The sequence below is a fragment of the Medicago truncatula genome, chromosome 8, assembly GCF_003473485.1.
Source record: "Medicago truncatula cultivar Jemalong A17 chromosome 8, MtrunA17r5.0-ANR, whole genome shotgun sequence".
Classification (NCBI taxonomy): domain Eukaryota; kingdom Viridiplantae; phylum Streptophyta; class Magnoliopsida; order Fabales; family Fabaceae; genus Medicago; species Medicago truncatula.
The window spans coordinates 38541809-38561844 of record NC_053049.1 but is presented as its reverse complement, the minus strand read 5'-3'; the positions used below and the strand labels follow the sequence as shown (position 1 = coordinate 38561844).

Here is a 20036-nt window from a genome sequence, read left to right as displayed (position 1 = left end):
TTCGTTATGAGCAATAAAAATTCAAAAAAAGTAAATTTTATTTCATCGACACTTTTGATAAATAAGATTTAATTATTATAATTGTCAATGATAGAAAATAATTCATTTTTCTTTAAAAAAAACAACTAATTTAATTATTAATTTAATGCTTTATGTATCGGTACGTTCTAAATGTTAGGTATACCATAGAATTTGCCGTAAGTATCAGACATGTCTTCTATTTTTGTAAGGTACAAGTTTTTCTCTGATTGTGTAGTAACATGTCTTCTCTTGACGAGGATTATAACAAGAAAAACAAATTAATACATTTTTAATTTTAAGCATATTATTCAATAAAAAAAATTAAGAATATGATAACCGGAAAATGGTATATTGCACGACACATGGTTGTCGTCAAAATACACACATGTGTATTCCACCTACGGCTATTTCAGTTTTTAAAATTTATTTTAATTAAAATTTAATTTAAACAAATAGGATTGTGCCACATAACTAGTCATGCGTGTCGTGCCTGGATTTTTGTCGTGCTCAATAGCACAGCTCATTATAACCACATATATTGGATTCAAAGAATTTATTGAATTCCTTCAAAATCCTCCAATGCATTTTTAAGTTCCACCAAATTGTGATGATTTTGGATTATGAAAGAAAATTGTAACTTTAAAAATCCTCCTCTTCTAAAGTCTTATACTATTTCCACTTCATCCTTCCTTTTTTACCAAACACTCTAATCCAATCACTCAAAGAGACCCTTAGGACATGTACCAAACCCAAGCTCTTATTCAAAAAGTGTGTTTTTCCTGCCAAATATATCATCGAACATGCTAGATACCCTCTTTAAGCATGATATTGTATGTCAAATAAAATATCATGTTGCATGTTTTGAAGAGATGTCCACAAGGGCTTGACCAAACCATTAATTTCTTCTATCCTAATAAGCAAAAATGATTAATTTTCTTCTATTGTTTTTGCTTATTTTGAAGCAAAACAAAGGACCAATTTCTTCTAAAAGCACAATCTTGAAAATGAATAAAACCAGGGAATGAATTCATCACCACCAAGAAACAGGGCCCAGACCTTCATGAGCTAATGATCCCTGTAAAATAGAGAGACATTATATCAATCTTCCATCAATGTTCAATGCTTGTTTATTAGGATTTTAATCTATCTTCTATACAAAACATATTGATATGGCAAGTAGTTCAAACACATTTTCTTTAATCGGTTTGTTTATGATGCAATTGGTGAGATTTCGGTTCGTAATCAAAAGATATCTTATCATAATTACAACTTCTTTAAAATATGGAAGACATAAAAACATAGGAGAAGGGGAAACAATGTGAAAAGCGAAAATAATGTGATATTGATATCATGGTTTTGGTTTTGATCATCCGTGAGGGGAATGGGAAGAGCAAGAAGAGAAGGAGGCAAGGGCAATCTATGCTCAATCTTACTGAGATAGAACATTGAGCCTAAACCCTTTATAGATTGCTAAGATTCAGAAGAAATACAACTACAAGAGAAAGTGTTTGTGGCTTTGACCAATAGAACTTCAATAACAAAGTGAATACAAGTTCTTCTGATTCAAATACAGTTGCCTTTATGCTGCACAAAAAAGTGACTTTTAGCAGGTTTAAAATGGGGGAATATATGAACAAGAAACAAAAATGTTATGTCTTTATAAGAGTGGCCATATATACAAAACATAATCAAAGAAACCAAGATGTTTCACAAATTTAGCAAAACAAAATAATATGGTTTGAATATGATTTTAGTCCTGGAAATTACGGTGTGTTTTTTAATTTAATCCATGTAAATTTTTTTGTTTAGATTCAAACTATGGAAATTGAAAATGCACTGCTTTTAGTCTATTACGTTACAATAATGTGCCCCAATAATCTAAGGTAAGGACTAAAATCAAAAAAACTCAATGATTACGGGGACTAAAATCATAATTAAACCAAATAATAAATTAGTGATAAATTAGACAACAAGATTCCAAATAACAAAGATGCCACATAATTAAAATGTAAGTAAGATTCTTGCACAATTTTAACTTATTCCATTCTCACATATACACAAACACAAATATTAACCGTCGTTACCACATACACACAAACACAAAAGGAAAATTCCTGAAAAGCAAAAATAAATATCAAGATACTCATTCATGTATATATAATAGCACTAAAAGTATATCAAGACACAAGAATGATATAATACAGATGAAAAGTGATTAGAATGGATAAGACGAGAAAAAGAGTGTAAAACGCAATTAGGTCATTTCAAAAAGATGAGAACTTCAGCATTCATGTCTTTCAAATAAGAATCATGATTCATGATAAAGGGATTATCAAAAGAAAAAACTCGAACATTTAAACTAAACAAAAATATATATATATTTAATCTAGAATGCAATGACATAAAACATACCTTGTGTGAGAACTGCGGCAGCGCAAGAAACGACGGCGCGTAGACAAGACGGCTGCGGAAGCTTAGAGACCAAGATTCCCTATTAATAAAGTGTTTTCTATTTTTTATAGGGGTTTTCACACTTTTTTTTTTTTTTTTTAATACAAAACTTTCACACGTATATTTTTTTAGGAGTATTTTCAAATATATATATTTTTGGTTATAATTTTTATAATTTTAAATTTTTTTTTGTGGTGGCCGAGTATTTTCAAATATATATTATGCATTTATCCATACCAACTGAGTTAAGTTCACAATGACAGTTTTAAATATATCTAAAATAAGTTTGATTCAAATGATAAAATAAGGGGAGTATAATACAATTTTAAATATATCTAAAATAAGTTTGATTGAAATGATTAAATAAGGGGAGTATAATTAAATTGGTCATGAGTTGAGATATTTTCCATTCATATCTTAGTCGTTGGATCTAAAATCCATCTTTGTCTCCTCACCTATAAATAAAATTCTCATTCTTCGCTTCTATTTACACCAAAAGTTATCTTAAGTTGTCAAAAAAAATTTATCTCTTATCTCTCTTTTAACTTGTGTTGACGAGTTATTCTTTTCTTCTCCTTTTTTTTATGTCCCGTCGGATTTAAAGAGTGTTTTTAAGACCAGAGTCTCTTTGAGTTATAATATAATGTCCCTTCGATATTAGTAATGGTTTTAAGAACAAAGTCTCTTTGGTAAATTTTTCCCTTCGAAAATAAGAGTATTCTTAATATCATAGTCTTTTTTGAGATATATCTATATATATTATGCCCTTGAAGAAGTAAGAGGTTAGAATGGTGTAAACACAATATTATAGTGGTCATAATATCATATTAGAGTGGTCTCGCTACCAAAATAGAGTGGTAAAATATCATATCCAAGTGGTTTTAGCACAATATTTGAAAGTGTATTTTTAGAACATATCTTACAATACAGTAGGACTCTGATACAGTTGTAGTTGAGTTGTTTTATCTTGGGGGCGTCGTGGTTGATAGTCTCCTTGCACAATTTTGACAGTGCCACGAAACGTCTTAAAGGAAACGATCTACTCTGTGACTCAACCTAATAATCTCTTCAGTGACATAAAATATTTTTAACTAATTTTGACTATTGTTCCAACAATTTTTTCATTGACAAAAATTGTATTTTCGAAAACCACCTAACAAATTTATAAATAATACACAAAAACTCTTTTTTTTGGTAGTGACACAAAAACTTTTTTATTTGCATAAGTTCTTTTACTTAAACTCAAAAATAAACATTTTTAAATGGACCCTTAGTAAGATGTTAAGAAATCTCTTATAGTATAATTAGAGACCTTGAGTTTAAATTAAAATATGTAAATACCCTAGTGTTAAATTTTTTAGGGAGAATTTTGTTATTTATTGTGACTCTGCTCAATTTGAGGAATTAATTTCTACATTCCGTAGAAGATATCTGTTTTATTTTTTAATTACTTTACGTGGTTTTTTTGAGGAAAAATTACTTTACGTGGTTTTGTCAAACAAAAAAACTCTAGGTGGCATGGTTTATTGTCCTTTTCAGTATTGTGACATATTGAGGAGTGAGGACAAACATGAAGTGATGAATATTTTAATTTGTTTTCTTCCTATGGCAAGACCCCTATGTGCTCCACATTGTGGGAGACATGCATTATATCGAATATGGGTATATATTAAATGTCAAATAGATACATTATGTATGCATGAATCTGTTTTGGCATCTGGTGTATTTCGATACATGTCATTAGTTAGTTAATTGATGCATAATTTTAAATTATTTTCATATACATTGACACAGATTTGATTGAGGCGAATTCTAATTACATGCATTATGCAACACCTATTCATAAGTGCTGCATGTGCCTCACTTCTCTTTACTGTAGGGTTGGATGGACTTGAATGTTCTTGGACAAAGCAATGTTACATTCTCACTTTGGATGTTTACTAGCTAGCGGTTGAAGTTTTTTCTTTTACACCAAAGATTGTGCTTGTTTTCGCGTTAAATTCATGAGAGCTAAGTAGAGCTCGCAATGAACCGAACCAACTCAATTAAAGTTCGTAATTCAATTCGACAATTGATTCATTGAACTTGATTCATCAACCAAATGAGCCGAACTTGAGCTGAAAATTAAGTTCGTCGATTAATTGAGCTGAACTTGAACTATATGTAGTTCGACTCGTTTGGTTCACGAGATGACTCGATTATATATATATATATATATATATATATATATATATATATATAGAGAGAGAGAGAGAGAGAGAGAGAGAGAGAGAGAGAGATAGAGAGAGAGACACACACACTTTAAAAGCTAAGACAAACACTTAGTAATAATAGGATAAAAATGAGCTACATTAAAATTGATAGACAACGTCATGCGCAATGTTGTTGTAGTTTTTAAGGATTTCAAAACTAAAATATTTTCGCATAGGAACGTGCATGAAAAATGGAGAATACAATTATCTATAATAAGAGAAACATATGCTACAAGAAGGCAAAACTGGATTTGGTGGTTGCATATCAGTGTTAATTACTATGTGTAATAATAGCCTCAGCTAGTCCATTAAAAATTGGTATAAATTTCAATATATTTATGAGTCAAAAATAACGAGCCGAACTTGAGCTGAAAAAAAAGTTCGTGTCAAACTCGAACCAAGGCTCGAACCGAGCCAATTCTTAATGAATCGAATCGAGCTCAGATAGGTTCGATTCGACTCGACTCATTTCCAGCCCTAGAGCCAAGATTTTTAGTGGGGATTTTTTTTTTTATTACAAAGAGCAGAAGCCCAGATTTTAGTAGAAACTTTAGTTAAAAATAGCCGAGACAAACTCACATCAACTCAATTTAATTCAATAAAAATTTGTATAACTCAAAATTTCGAGTGAGGAGATAATGTCTTGTATTTACCTTCCATCAAAGACATCGGTGAAATTCAAACCAATGATCTCTCGAGTGTAAAGTATATTTTTTTAACACTCAAACCATTGGAGTTAAATTTATTTACTTTTAACAAAACTTTTTAATAGGTTATCTAATTCATTCTATCAAGAAAAAAAGTTTATCTAATTAATTATATTGACTAATGAATTATATCTCTTTATTATATTCATTCATTGACTATTTGTCTAAACTGAATTAACCATCTAATTTGTTGTCGAATTTTGCATCAATATTATTTTTGAAAAAGGAGTGTTATCAATACCCTCTTTCTAACACTCTCTTTTAACATCTACTCTTATTTTAGATGAAATTCATATTTGTATACCAAACTTCTTTTTTTTTTTTTTTGAAAGATATGTGTACTAAGCTTTAAAAATTGGTTCCACATAATGTAATGAAACTCAAATGAATTTCACTAAATAGAAGAATGAATGTTGGTAAAAATGTTTAAAAAATAGTGTTTATAACGAGCAAGTTTTACTTAAACATAACTCCAAATAAAATTTATTTGGGGACATACACATAAATATAAAAAATTAAAAGAAAAATAATCTATCATTTAATTATTATCTCTTTTAATTATTTTCAATTATGATTGTGTCCCCCTTATTACAAGTTCCTTTGACTAATTTTACACATATTAAAAAATGTTGATAATGTAGTTAATATGTTTAGTTTGTGTGTGAATTTTATTAAATTATCTTTATTTGTAAGTATATTTAAGAGAAATTTTAATATAGTCACAAGACCAAACAAATAGTGTTTGGTCACACACACATAAAAAAGTATTTTTTTAATGATGAAAAAAAATTAATAAAAAAATAATTAAATATTTTAAAGATAACATCTTCATGTGAATGTGTCCAAAGACTATCTATTTAGTCTTGTGACTATAGAAGAATAGGTCTATATTTAATTTCTCAAGTAAAATTTATCTATTCCATGTCTTTTCTCAAAAATAAAAATAAAAGCATCTATTGACCTTTAAAAGAAGAAGGATAAATTTGGCATTAGGCAAGTTCTGTGACAGGTCTGGGGACAGGCAACGAACCATGAAGTCGGTCGGCAACTGTCGGCCGGTGAACCTGGAGAGATAAAAGCGGCCAAAATTCCAACTTCCTGTGTGTTTGCAAAACATTATTCACACTAAAAAAACATTAAAACTTTTAACAATAATTGTATTCTTTCTTTGTCAAATAAAAAACAATAATTTCACCCAAAAAAAATAAAAACAATAATTGTTTTTTGTTTCATCCACAAATCCCTCTGCCCCACAAATAAAAAAAATCATTATTAAAATTGACACTTCAGTTTTAACTTCCATTCCAACAATTAATTAATCAACTTAACTAAAGTGAAACAGTAAAAAATAATAATGGAAATAAATTATATATAAATATTTTTCATCATCATTTCTTTACTTTCTTCTTCTTCTACCTTACCTTGCGTTGCGTGCAAGTGCTTCTCCAAACTCGTTCTCCGATTCCAAACTCAACTCAAATTACTCTAGATCTTTCCAAACCCTAATTTGAGATTCTTCGATTTTCTTATTCATTTTCATGGAACCTCCTTGGTTCTGATTTCCCTCTTCTTTTTTTTTATTTGATTGGTACGTTGTTTTGTTTCAAAACCCTAAACCTAACTTTAAATCGTTATTTTTATGTATTCAACTGTGTTCTTCCGTTTCTCTGGATTTTTTAATGATTGATTAGCTTCTGATTCTGAAATCAGATTTTTTTTTGTTGATGATGTTCTGTTTTTGGTTTTGAATTTGTTGGAAAATTATGTTTTCATAATCTCTTGTATTTTATTTGAAATCATGAATGAAGGTCTTATAAGAAAACTTTATGTATCATTTGAATCCATTTTCATCCTCCAATGGATTGATTATTCATGTAGTATTTAGCTTAAAAAGCCTATTTTGAAACTTTAGCAACACGTGTCATTTTTTTTCTTCCTTTTGAGGTAAAAGTTTGGTCAAGAAAGTAGTTGTTTTTTCTATTTTGAGAAGAAATTTAAGGCTATGACAAATCTAAGGCTTAATTGGGTTTTTGCTGGATTTGGTCGTATGGTTGATGTTCTTTGTTTATTTTCACTCCTAAGTTGACATGTGATTGTAGTAGTTTGTATGCAAAACTAGTTTGAATTTGTTTTTTTCCTTCTAAATTCTGATTCTTTAAAGCTTGCTGAATTTCGGTTAATATGTTTGGCCATAAATAATTGTTCTGCTTTGCTTACCTGATTGGCTTAGCGAGAACCGGATACAAAAACATCTGTTTGCAGTATCTGTAGTAAATGATGCTTATTTTGATTGATTCTAAACTGACAGTTTTTTATGTTTTGGCTAATTTTCTTTCTTTTCACTTTTTGATCCTGTAGGTTGTGGCTAAAATAGTTAAGATTATTTAGTTCCTGAGTTTACACGGACAGTGGATTTGAATGATGGATGTGGCCGCTGAGGTTGAAGAAAATCTGTTTGCTGTTAGTGATGCCAAGGTATGAATATATATATGTTTAATTGTTTTGTATTTTGTTTTGGAAATTCTAATGCTTTATGTAATCTAACCAATACTGGTTTCTCTTGCAGTTACATGGACAAATGTGCAAGGCTCTTTCTGTAATCTATTGCAAAGTATTGTCAATATTTCCTTCTTTAGAAGCAGCCAGGCCTAGGAGTAAAACCGGAATTCAGGCATTATGTTCGTTACATGTAGCTTTGGAGAAAGCCAAGAATGTTCTTCATCATTGCTCAGTGTGTAGTAAACTTTACCTGGTACTATTCATTCCTTCTGTAGTTTTACTTGCTGATTAAGCTTGCAAGGTTTTTATCTTATCTTATTAAGAAATTATCTTTTGTTGGTTGGTGGAGGTTATTCGGCTTGAAATAATTTTGCAGAATATCTTACATTAGATTTATTGTGATGCAGGCTGTAACTGGGGACTCCGTTCTCCTAAAATTTGAGAAGGCTAAGTGTGCTCTTGAAGATAGTCTCAGACGGGTGGAAGATATTGTTCCACAATCCATTGGATGTCAGGTAATAAGCTTCAACGCCATTGCTCATGGGTCTTTTCTTTGTTTGGGCTGGGCATATGAATGAGGGGGCTTGTTTTAAATTGTTTATTTCAAAATAATTGAATGCCACCTTGTTGGTGATATTCTGGATTTGGTTTTCTTTGAAACTTGCCCCGTGTAAGTTTATGCACATGCACAAATGTTTTTCTTCTTCTTGTTTTAATTGTCAATGTTTAACCTGGTCTGCGGTATGACTTTACCTGTTCAGGTTCAGGAGATTGTGAATGAATTTGCAGATGTAGAATTTGCACTCGACCCCTTAGAGAAGCAAGTTGGCGATGATTTAATTGCATTGCTCCAGCAGGGGAAAAAGTTTGATGACGATGGTGAAAGTTATGAGCTTGAATCTTTTCACCAGGCTGCTACTAGACTTGGAATCACATCTTCAAGAGTAGCTCTTGCTGAAAGAAGGGCTCTAAAGAAACTTATTGACAGGGCTCGGACTGAGGAAGACAAACGAAAGGAATCAATTGTTGCATATCTTTTGCATCTTATGAGGAAATACTCCAAGTTATTCAGAAATGAGTTTTCAGATGACACTGATTCTCAGGGTTCTGGTCCTTGTTCTCCCACTGTCCAGGGATCTATTGAGGATGGTGTTCCTGTTGGTCATAATCAGACCTTTGAAAGACAACTTTCAAAACTTAGTTCCTTTAATTTCAAGCCAAATAATAATATGGAGCCGGGGCAGATGGCTCTACCACCAGAAGAGTTAAGGTGTCCAATATCTCTTCAACTTATGTATGATCCTGTTATCATTGCTTCTGGGCAAACATATGAAAAGGTTTGCATAGAGAAATGGTTCGGTGATGGGCACAGCAACTGCCCGAAGACCCAACAAAACCTTCCACATCTTTACTTGACTCCTAATTACTGTGTTAAGGGTCTTGTTGCTAGTTGGTGTGAACAAAATGGAATTCCTATTCCTGAAGGCCCTCCAGAATCACTTGATCTTAACTATTGGAGATTGGTATTATCAGAGTCTGAGTCTACGAATTCAAGATCTGTAAATAGTGTCAGCTCTTGCAAGTTGAAGGGTGTCAAAGTGGTTCCTTTAGAAGAGAGGTGTATCTCGGAGGAATATGGGGAAAATGGAGCTGAAAGTTCATCTGCTCAAGAGGAAGACACTGAGCAGTATCTTAGTTTCCTGAAAGTCTTGACTGAGGGGAACAATTGGAAGAGGAAATATGAAGTGGTAGAACAGTTAAGGCTGTTGCTGAGGGATGATGAGGAAGCTAGGATTTATATGGGGGCTAATGGGTTTGTTCAAGCACTTGTTCAGTTTTTACAATCAGCTGTACATGAAAAGAATTTGATTGCTCAGGAAAGTGGAGCAATGGCTCTCTTCAACCTAGCTGTGAATAACGACAGGTCTGCATTATCATTTGTTGTTTTTGTAAAGCTTAAATGCAAATAATATCACTTTTGGAACCGGATATCACCACTTTTGGGGCCAAAAATCAACATTTTTGGGGTAAAAGATCTAGGTTAGGACCAAAATTGCATTAATGTGTTCAACTCGGGGACCAAAAACCCGGATTTTGAAATGGGGGGACTAAAATCCTGTTTCGGGTAACATAGGGCACCAAAAGTGCATTTAAGACTTTTTAGAATTTTGAATCGTTATGTTTGAACTTATTTGTGATTGGAAAATCGAAACAGTTTTTGCTATGATTGCCTCAACCAAAACCCATCTTGGTATATTTGAAAAATGATAGCTTTGTCAAGAAACCTTACCTTCATTACCTTTTGTTAGTTTAATCATCTTTAATAAAAAGAAATTCCATCACAAGATCTGGTCATGCTCTAGCTCTTGAAGAGCACTGGACTATACCGGCTTTTGTCGTTTTTGTTTGGCCTCCTGCATTTCAGAAAAAGACATCAACTTTTTTTCATGGATAACTTTTATACTTAATATTGAAAATAAATTGCACATTGTATGTTTGGTTTTAATGACGCATCAAGGGTGCAATAATAAAGAAATGTATTTTGGAAGTTGATTTTACTACTGCCTTACATTGAATGCATCACTACAACTTTGATGATATGCATACTTTTTTTTACTTTTGTTTCTTTATTGGCTTATATAAACAGAAAGGAAATATTTTGTTCCTTTCGTTAACTTGTTTTCCAAATATTGAATGTGGCTGAAGTTTCCTAAGATATATTAGAGTTTTGAAGTCACAATTTTAATTATTTTTAATCTCTGCACAGCATTAACTTGATTTCCCCCTTTTCTTTTCAACAGAAATAAGGAGATTATGTTATCAGCCGGAGTTTTATCTTTGTTGGAGGAAATGAGTTCTAACACTAGTTCTTATGGTTGTGCAACTGCTCTGTATCTGAATCTCTCTTGCCTCGAAGAAGCCAAACCTATGATTGGCATGAGTCAGGCTGTACAATTCCTAACCCGGCTCCTTCAATCTGACTATGACATTCAATACAAGCAAGATGCTCTCCATGCTCTCTATAATCTTTCTACTGTGCCCTCCAATATTCCTTACTTACTTTCATCTGGCATTGTTAACGGCCTACAATCCCTTCTTGTAGACCAGAGTGATGATTGTACATGGACAGAAAAATGTATAGCTGTTTTGATAAATTTAGCCACTTCTCAAGTTGGAAGGGAGGAAATGGTTTCGAATCCTGGACTCATCAGTGCATTGGCTTCCATATTGGACACTGAGGAGCTTGAAGTGCAGGAGCAAGCTGTCTCTTGTCTCCTAATTTTGTGCAACAGAAGTGAGCAATGTTCTGACATGGTCCTGCAGGAAGGGGTTATACCTGCATTGGTATCAATATCAGTGAATGGGACCCCAAGAGGGAGAGAAAAAGCTCAGAAACTCTTGATGCTGTTCCGACAGCAGCGACGGGATGAATCACCTGTTGAAGTACATCAATGTCCTCCTGAAACTAGTGATTTGTCTGTGCCACCTGCTGAAATGAAACCTCTATGTAAGTCGATATCTAGAAGAAAGACCGGTAAACCTTTTAGCTTTTTCTGGAGAAGCAAGAGCTATTCTGTATACCAGTGTTGAAAATTTCTGTAGGTTGTAAATATCTCTGTTTTATCCCCTTGTCCCTTTCTGTTCCTAAGGGGGTTGCAATGTTGCTTACCTTTTGGTTTCCAGAGCGAAGAAGAGATGTACAGGCCTGTGTAATTTTATGGATTTTGTTTTCTTCTTTCGCTTTTCTCTATGTTGTAACATCAATCTCTCCAATCCAAGTGTTGGATTTGCATTTTTGAAGTTAATGTAAATGTAAATCATGTCATAGTTATTTTGTTTTCCACAAGTGTTTCAACTTTAACTCACGCTTCTTTTGGCCAGATATTGATAGGTAGTGCGCATTCTTTTTAATAGAGACAGTGGAAAGCCAACTGAAATTTTTAAATAAGATTATGCAATAGGTCGAAATTGTGAGACAAACGGAGGCCTCTCCCCTTTTGGTATCATCACAAGAAGAGTATGTTTAATAAAAGAAATAAGAGAAGGGTTAGAGCAATAATTCATTATGTGTGTTTCAGTCATGGAGGTTTGGTAGTTTCATTAGAATTTGATGAAAATGGCTTTTATGTATATACACTAAGAACTATAGATTCTTTTTCTTAGTTTAGTTGTATTTTGCATTACATAAGATGGGATCTGAAATGATGAGTTGCTTACACACAAACACAAGCGGATTGTTCTTCTACAATTGAGGTGTCAATAACATGTTCCACGTGAATTTCAATAAATTCAAACTCTTTGATAAATTAGAACATAAACATCGTTGTTGAGTGGCCTTAGTCCACGACCAAATAAATATTTTGGATTCTTGTACCATAATTACTTGGAGCATCTATGCCCCACACTTTTAACCAATTTTTCCACATCAATTTCAAATCTCAACTCCAGTTCATCTTAGACACATCATCCTTGACATACCATTTAAAATTATTTTAAACTATTATGAATAAAATAATCACAATTAGATAACATACATGACACGATACTTAGACAAAAATCATTTTATCAAAGTAGAATGTTTACCCTTTAGGTAAGCAAGTAATAAAGAATGACTATATAATAAAGAATGCATTTTTTGAAAGACTTGTTTGTTTTTCATTTTGATGAACCCACATGTTTTGTCCTATTAGCCATTGGAGACAATTTGTTAAAAATTCATGGCGCACAAAAACTTAAGTGTCTCTATCAACCAGATTCTATGTTTGATTTGCTGTGATGTGTGTGGACTGACTCATTGCCATAAACCCAACCACCATTGATTTCAAAGGACTTGTTTGTGAGATCAATATCTAAACAACCATATATTATAATTGATAATTAATTGGCAAAAATATATATTAAACTAATTCTCTTACTCAGAGAAACTCCTTATCCCTTAACAAGGTCGCTTATAACAATGATATTAGCCAAAATCAGTCCAAAAAATGCACTTAAGCATAATATTAATTTTAAGCTCAAACACTCTCACAAATGTTTGGTTATGTCTCCAGATAAGTTCAAATAAATCAATACAGGCAAACCTATTACGCAGAACAAAAAGTACTAATAAGAAGAAGATAAAGCAGGGAAGTGTAGTGAACTAGAAAGATATTTGATTTGCATAAAACAAAAAAGAACTTGATTTACAAGTTTCTTTCTAGAGTCCCAAATAACAATTGAAAAACAAATTACAAAAAAAAAAGGCACTCACATTTTTGAAGTAGCCATGAAAATGCTATAGTCGTACATGACTCTTATAATATCCTAGTTAATTGTACTAATCTCTCTCTTTCTCTGCTTTATCCCAGAAACTGCCAGGATTCATGAGCCATGCAGACTCAAACAACTCCATAAGTGGATCATATGGCACAGTTTCACTTTTCTCAACTTTCTCAACAATTTCACACTCTTTCTCAATACTTTTCTCATCACTTTTAATCTCTTTTTCTTGACATTCATCACTTTTTATCGCTTTTTCTTGACATTCATCACTTTTTATCTCTTTTTCTTGACATTCATCATTATCCATTTTCTTCTCACTACTCTCCAATAATGCTTCTTTGTATGACCCTTTTAAGTTGTGACTACAAGACACTGTCTTAACAACACCTTTAGGTTCAGCTTCTGGTATAGGAGGAAAACTTTCAACACTTGATGGATCCATTGGAAGGTTAAGGTACTCCTCAGATGCACCTGATTCTAACTCACTCTCATTGCAACAATTCCTATCAACACCTATAGTTTTCTCATTCAAACTTGAATTTTCATTCCCCCAATTGGAATCCAAACAATTCAACTTTGACATTACAATTTTCAATGTCCATTCCAATAATGGCACATGATGGATTATTGCAGGGACATACTTGTTCAATGCACCATCGATTTTATCTGGCGATGAAAGTATCATTAACACAATTTCATCGATTTTGTCGAACGCGTACCTTGAAGGAGGAAACAATTTCTCTGTGATGTTTTCGGCTGCTAGGATGCGATCGTCAATGAATGCTAGGATTGTTAGCCATTGGTATTGAATGGCATAAATTAAAGGTGTGACAAATTTGGCCAATTTTGACATGTTTCTTAATGTTGAACCTAATGGTCCATTGATATTTTGGGTTTTTCCTATGGCAATGTCACCAATTGCTATGATTGAAACTCCACATGCATGTAAGGGACGTTGCCTTGAACTCATTCTTCTTGTTGCCTTTGACTTCTTCTGAGAAATCACATTAAAATAATTACATGAGAAAGAAATTAAATTCCCCTAAAAGTTGAAAATTAATATCATTAATTATTATCATTATAGAGACTTAAAATTGATTACATAAGAATCATGAAAATTTAATTTTCACAATTTGTTTTTGATTGACTTCATTTGTGTCCTTGTATCCGATATCAATCACGTTTGTGAGATATGTTTTTTCAACAAAAAAAAAAATATATATCTCGCAAACACGATTGATGCCATGTGTTTTACTACAAACCATACATGCATATGTTCATATCCTTCTCTTTGCATGTTTCATTACATGCAGGGCTTCAATTATTTTTGGGCATGTAATGTTATGCAGAGATTAATTCATCAATTGGATCAAATTAACTTAATCAAACGAGTCGTGGAATGAAAACGCACATGACCTATTAATTTGGTGTCAAAGAAAACTGATGAAAAATAATGTTGATCAGAGAAATGTAACGTTTTGAAGAACACAATTTCAGATTAGTAGTCTAATCATAATATTAACAGCAATTCCTCATAAAAACATGCATCAACATAATAATATAAAAATTGAAAACTCACATGAGAAAAGAAATTGGTGGGTGGCATATTTGGTGATATGATTTGAAGCAAAGATGCTAAGAGTCCATGTGCAGGTATATTAATTTGCAGCTTGAGAGAATTTATAGATCTGTTAGATTTATGTTGATGATCTTGCTAAGACAGCAAACTATACATATAAAAAGGAAAATAAAGGTCTACATGGAAAAAATTAACTCTCCCTATAACGGCAAATAGTTCCTATCCTGGCAGCTAGGATTAATGGTGGGAGAACGTTATTTTTTTTAGCCAATTATCAATCAGATTTAGAAATTGACAAAACATACAATATTTTTTTTTTGGGACAAAGTACAATAATATTTTTTTTAAAAAAGATACGATAATAAATTTAGCTAATTTTTTTTGTTTGAAGGATAGTTAAAACATATTTTCGAATTGTATCCGTGAACTTAACTTAGGTGATAATGACATTATATAATATATATACAGAGATGGAGTTAATCTCAGAGATGCACTTATTCATCTTAAGGGTATGTTTGACTCAAACGGAGGAGAATATTTATATGTTTCGAAGAGAGAGTGAAGGAATTTTATGGTTCACGAGGGAAGGGGAGAAATTTTAAAACCTTTTTATCCTTATGAGGGTACCTTACGAGAAAATGAAGCCTTAATAGTTGTGAAAGATTTTTTTTAATAAAAATGCTAACAAATGCCCTTAGGGTGTTTTTAAACACCCTAAAGTAATAACTTTGATATTGAAAATTGTATAATTATGACTTTTACATGTGTTTGACTTATTTTTTCAAAAAAAAAATTCTTTTGAGGGCACCTTAAACAATGCCCTTAGGGCACTTGTTAATTCATCATTATCCAATTATTTGAACATTCTTGCATTAAATAAAAATTCAGAAATACTTTCAATGAATTTATGTAATTTTTTTACGGGCTAACAAAGCCACCGTTTTTTTTGTTAGGCCCAAATTTCATGTTTATTTTTTGGGATCTAGGACAGTCGTTCTGCTTGTGGTGCCTCAGATATGACCCTGCGGCCAAAATAACATTCAAAAATGAGATTGAAGAACATCTCTAGTGATTAAGCAAAGGAGATATGAGTTAATTACTTGTGAATCAATGATGTGTTTTGAAAAAAAATAGGATTGAGAATTATAGATGAAAAGGGTTTATATTTAATTATTGTGTGAGCTATTTGTTTATTATATATAATTATGAGTTTTTTTTTGTTTAAATTAGGTTTATTTGGTCCATTGGTCTCCTAATTAATTTTCAGTTTTTATTTTAGTCTCATAACTAATAAAACACATGTTTTGGTCCCTCAAGTTATCCTTCGTTGGTCAAATAAGTTAATTTTAACCCCAAATATCTATGATGGACGATCCTATTAATTTTTTTAATTTAAACTCTTTGATCTTTTTTATTAAAAGAGGATCGTTAGATCATGCATGTCTACTATATCTTACGGTGAATTGATTCTAACATACACTTTTCAACACACTTTTTTTGATTGGTTAAAATTCGCATGGGTCACACCAAATCATGTGGGTCCCATATAAATTTGGTGAGTTCCATGTGAATTTTAACCAATCAAAAAGAGTGTGTTGAAAAATATATGTTTAGATTTTGAATGTGTGTTCCTAACATATTCAGTTTTATTTTATTGTCATGGGTGCACCATAAGATAGGATGGAACCTCAGAGTCAAAAGTAATCCACTTTTGACCCCACCCAAATTCACTACTGGATTTGGTTGGATTTTAATGGGTTAATAGGTCTTTACCCTGTAATATATGTCACTTTTGGTTTTTCCCCTTTAAAAATTTTTTGTCAGTCCTTGTAAAATATTTTTAATTTAGAATACCCCTCCTGGGTCAGCTGACTGTGCATTTCCGCTGATGTGGCATGTTGTGTCACCTTTTCTGATGACGTGGCGGGCTAACAGTGTGATTATTTTAATTTTTTTATTCAGTACATGTGGCATTTCTGATTTTTTTTTTAAAAAAATCTTAAAAAATTCTAGAAATATTAATAAAAATGAAAACAATTCTGAAGAAAAAAAATACCGCAAAAGTTAAAAAAATATGAAAAATTTAAAAACGTGAAAAAAATCTGGTAAAATGATAAAAAATCTAGAAAAGTTAGTAAAAATTCTGAAAAAGATTAATATGTATCGAAAATTTAGAAAAAATTATAAAAAAAAAAAAAAAATCTGAATTAAGTTTCTGAAAAAATTCTAAAAAAGATTAAGTTCCTAGAAAAAATCAAATTTTTATTTTTGAATTTTATTATTATTTTAAGAATTTTTAAAATAATAAGAAAATATATTTCGAAATGTTTTAAAAAAAATTCAAACTTTTCTTTCGAAATTGAAAAGTTTGTTTTTTTTTTTATTTTTTATACAAAAAAATTAAAATTTCGATTTTTTCATGAACTTAATCTTTTTTAGAATTTTTGAGGAACTTAATTCAGATTTTTTTTTATAACTTTTTCGAGAATTTCGATATATATTAATCTTTTCTAGATTTTTTTTGTATTTTTAAAAAAAAAATAACAAATGCCGCGTGTACTGAATAAAAAAAATTACACAGTCAGCGTGCCATGTCATTAGAAAAAGGTGACTCAGCGTGCCACGTCAGCAAAAATGCATAGTCAGCTGGCCCGGGGGTATTCTAAAACAAAAAAAAATTTACAACGACGAAATCTGACAAAAAAATCTTATAGAGCGGAAAACAAAAAGTGACATATATTAGAGGGGGTAAAGACATATTAACCCGATTTTAATTTACCAAACGTCCGTGAGAATTGTTGTTGACACATTGCATAAGGGTGTGTCACACGAGTAATTTACCGAAATACCCCTCGGCAGTTAACTGCCGAATTATGGAACCGGCTGCAGTTAACTACCGAGGAAAACTGAAAACTTCGGCAGTTAACAATTCTCATTAATAATATTTATTGATTCTGAATGTTTCAATCATTATTTTGGTACGTTTCAAACAATTGCAGTATTATACTTATGTGTATATATCTTAACATTTAAAACAGTGTAAATATTTAACATTTGAATATTGTTTTGCACATTATTTAAATAAAAATAATAATAAAAAATTCGTGATGAAGAATACATCCACCTTCCTCCTAGTCGTGATGAAGACATTGATGATGATTTCACTGCTCCCAATCGTTTCCAGAATGAGCTCACATTTCTTGGTGGTATTCCTCGTCCACATAGCTATGGTTTTGTGTGCGCAAATGTTAATTCGGACGACGTTAAAACTATGCGTCAGCAACTGCACCATTTTGTACTCAAAGTTATTGAAGCCTCTTCTCAAACTAAATTAACTGAAACCCCAAAGGTTTCGCCTCATAATCTTATCCACTTTTATGAAGTGGGCTTGGAGGAGGAGGAACACTTATAAACATCTCATTACTACCCTTGTTCTGGAATCCCTTGTTTCAGCAATATGTGGTGGTTCCGTTGAAGATAATATTTATCTAAGGAAGAATGACATGTATTTTCTGTGGGAGACTAAACTTCTTAACACACGGATTCTCTATCAACTCCTACATTCCCTTGCATTTATGTTGGACCAAGGAAAGATTGCACCCGAAGTTTTTCATAAATTTGAGGCATTTCAATGTGTGCCGAATCGAGATACATACACCTTTACACTGAAAGCTCTTTTGATCACAAGATGTATCACTGATATGACCCACCAAGCCGCTTCTATCTGTCAAAAGATGCTGCTTCATCCAGAAACCGTCCTTCCTGATAACGGTGACATAATTGGCCACTTGTTAAGTTTCTCAAAAAAATATGATTAAAGAAGCCTATGCTCTCTATATGGCTGCAAATGAGAAACGCAAAACAAACCCAAACTGGTCGCTGAAGTTAAAAATGTTATTACCATTGAATACGATCAAAATACTTTGTTTAAGAAAGGAAACGGTACATCTGGCTTTGGAGATGTTGAATGATATCCCTGAGGTGGACGCCTGGGAAGAATGGCTTAAACAAACGCTCTTTATGCATGTTGCCAGAGCCTTGTGTGGGTTTAAAAATTTAGAAGCAGCCAAGAAGTTGATCCTTAAAATGATTGCAGACAATCAACGTCCATCAATATATGTTATCAATATAATTATTACAGCCTATGTTAAAGCTGGGGAAATCGGACAGGTTTTGGAGATGGTGATGCTATTGGAAAGTATTGGTGTATACATTTGTGATCCTCTTATGTTTGGTTTTACACATTCAAAGGGTTTGTTACATATTAGGAAGATCTTGGACAAATGCAAAAAGGAGGATTGTAAGTCTGCTGTACCATACGCTCATTGCTGGATATTGCAGGCTACAGAAATTTGATATCGCTCTCAAGTCATTGACTCGGATGAAGGATTTTGGTGTCTCCCACATAAATCTTGATGAATATCAGAAGTTGATCCACTCTCTTTCCTTGATGGCCATGGATATAAAAATGGCAAGAGAACAGTTAGAGGAAATGGAGCCTATGGATAGGAAAATGGCAGAAAAGCAGCTAAGTAAAATAGCTGCTATGGATTTGCATATGAGAGAAGAGAAGCTAGAGGAAATGTATCTCAGTATTAAGGAATTCATTCACGTGCCCGAATAAAATTGATAGTGTAAGAATTAAGAAATATATAAAATATTAATACTGTGCATTGTTTGGTAATGACATTAACACAGGGCCGGCCCATAGCCCGTCGAGGCTGGGCGACGACACCGGGCCTCCAATTTTTTGGGGCCCAAAATATTTTTTTTTTATATGTAAGCCACGAAAATAATGGTTATATATCTATTAAAAGCAAATTAATTCAATTTGTACAGCTTGCTTTAGTGGCATGGCCACTTTTTGTTGAGTGTGAGGTCATGTGTTCAAGATTCACCAAAGTGTGATTTTTAATATTTTTTTTTTAAAATAACTTATTTATTTTTTTGGGGCCCAGATTTTTTATTTTTTTTGCATCTCTTATAAAATTAAAACCGGGCCTATGAATTTGTTAAGACGGCCCTGCTTAACATACCAGCATTTTTATTCCGTTTAAAAATTTTGGAGAACGGAGAAATTATTATTTTTAGGTTATGTTTGAGAGTTTTGAGGAGAGGGAAGGACTATGGTGGGAGAGGATACAAATATGCTAAGAGTCCATAAATAAATGTTTAGGTAAATTAATTTGCAGCTTGAGGTAATTTATAGATCTGTTAGATTTAGGTTGATGATCTAGCTAAGACATCAAACTATACATATAAAAT

At 32.2% G+C, this 20036-nt stretch overlaps 2 protein-coding genes across 2 annotated transcripts; one reads left to right on the top strand and one right to left on the bottom strand.

Annotated features, from left to right (window-relative positions):
• Positions 1-6827: 6827 nt before the first annotated feature.
• Positions 6828-11777, top strand: LOC25501726 (U-box domain-containing protein 6). The gene is made up of 6 exons (XM_013591086.3): positions 6828-7019; positions 7790-7906; positions 7998-8183; positions 8338-8445; positions 8692-9854; positions 10732-11777. Exons 2-6 carry the CDS (start codon positions 7850-7852, stop codon positions 11519-11521), a joined length of 2304 nt encoding a protein of 767 aa, XP_013446540.1. The 5' UTR covers positions 6828-7019; positions 7790-7849; the 3' UTR covers positions 11522-11777.
• A 1297-nt stretch (positions 11778-13074) lies between these two features.
• On the bottom strand, positions 13075-14929 carry LOC25501725 (uncharacterized). The gene is made up of 2 exons (XM_013591085.3): positions 14772-14929; positions 13075-14186 (listed from the first exon to the last, which is right to left on the bottom strand). The coding sequence occupies exons 1-2, from the start codon at positions 14796-14798 to the stop codon at positions 13248-13250; spliced, it is 966 nt and encodes a 321-aa protein (XP_013446539.1). The 5' UTR covers positions 14799-14929; the 3' UTR covers positions 13075-13247.
• Between the last annotated feature and the right edge of the window lie 5107 nt (positions 14930-20036).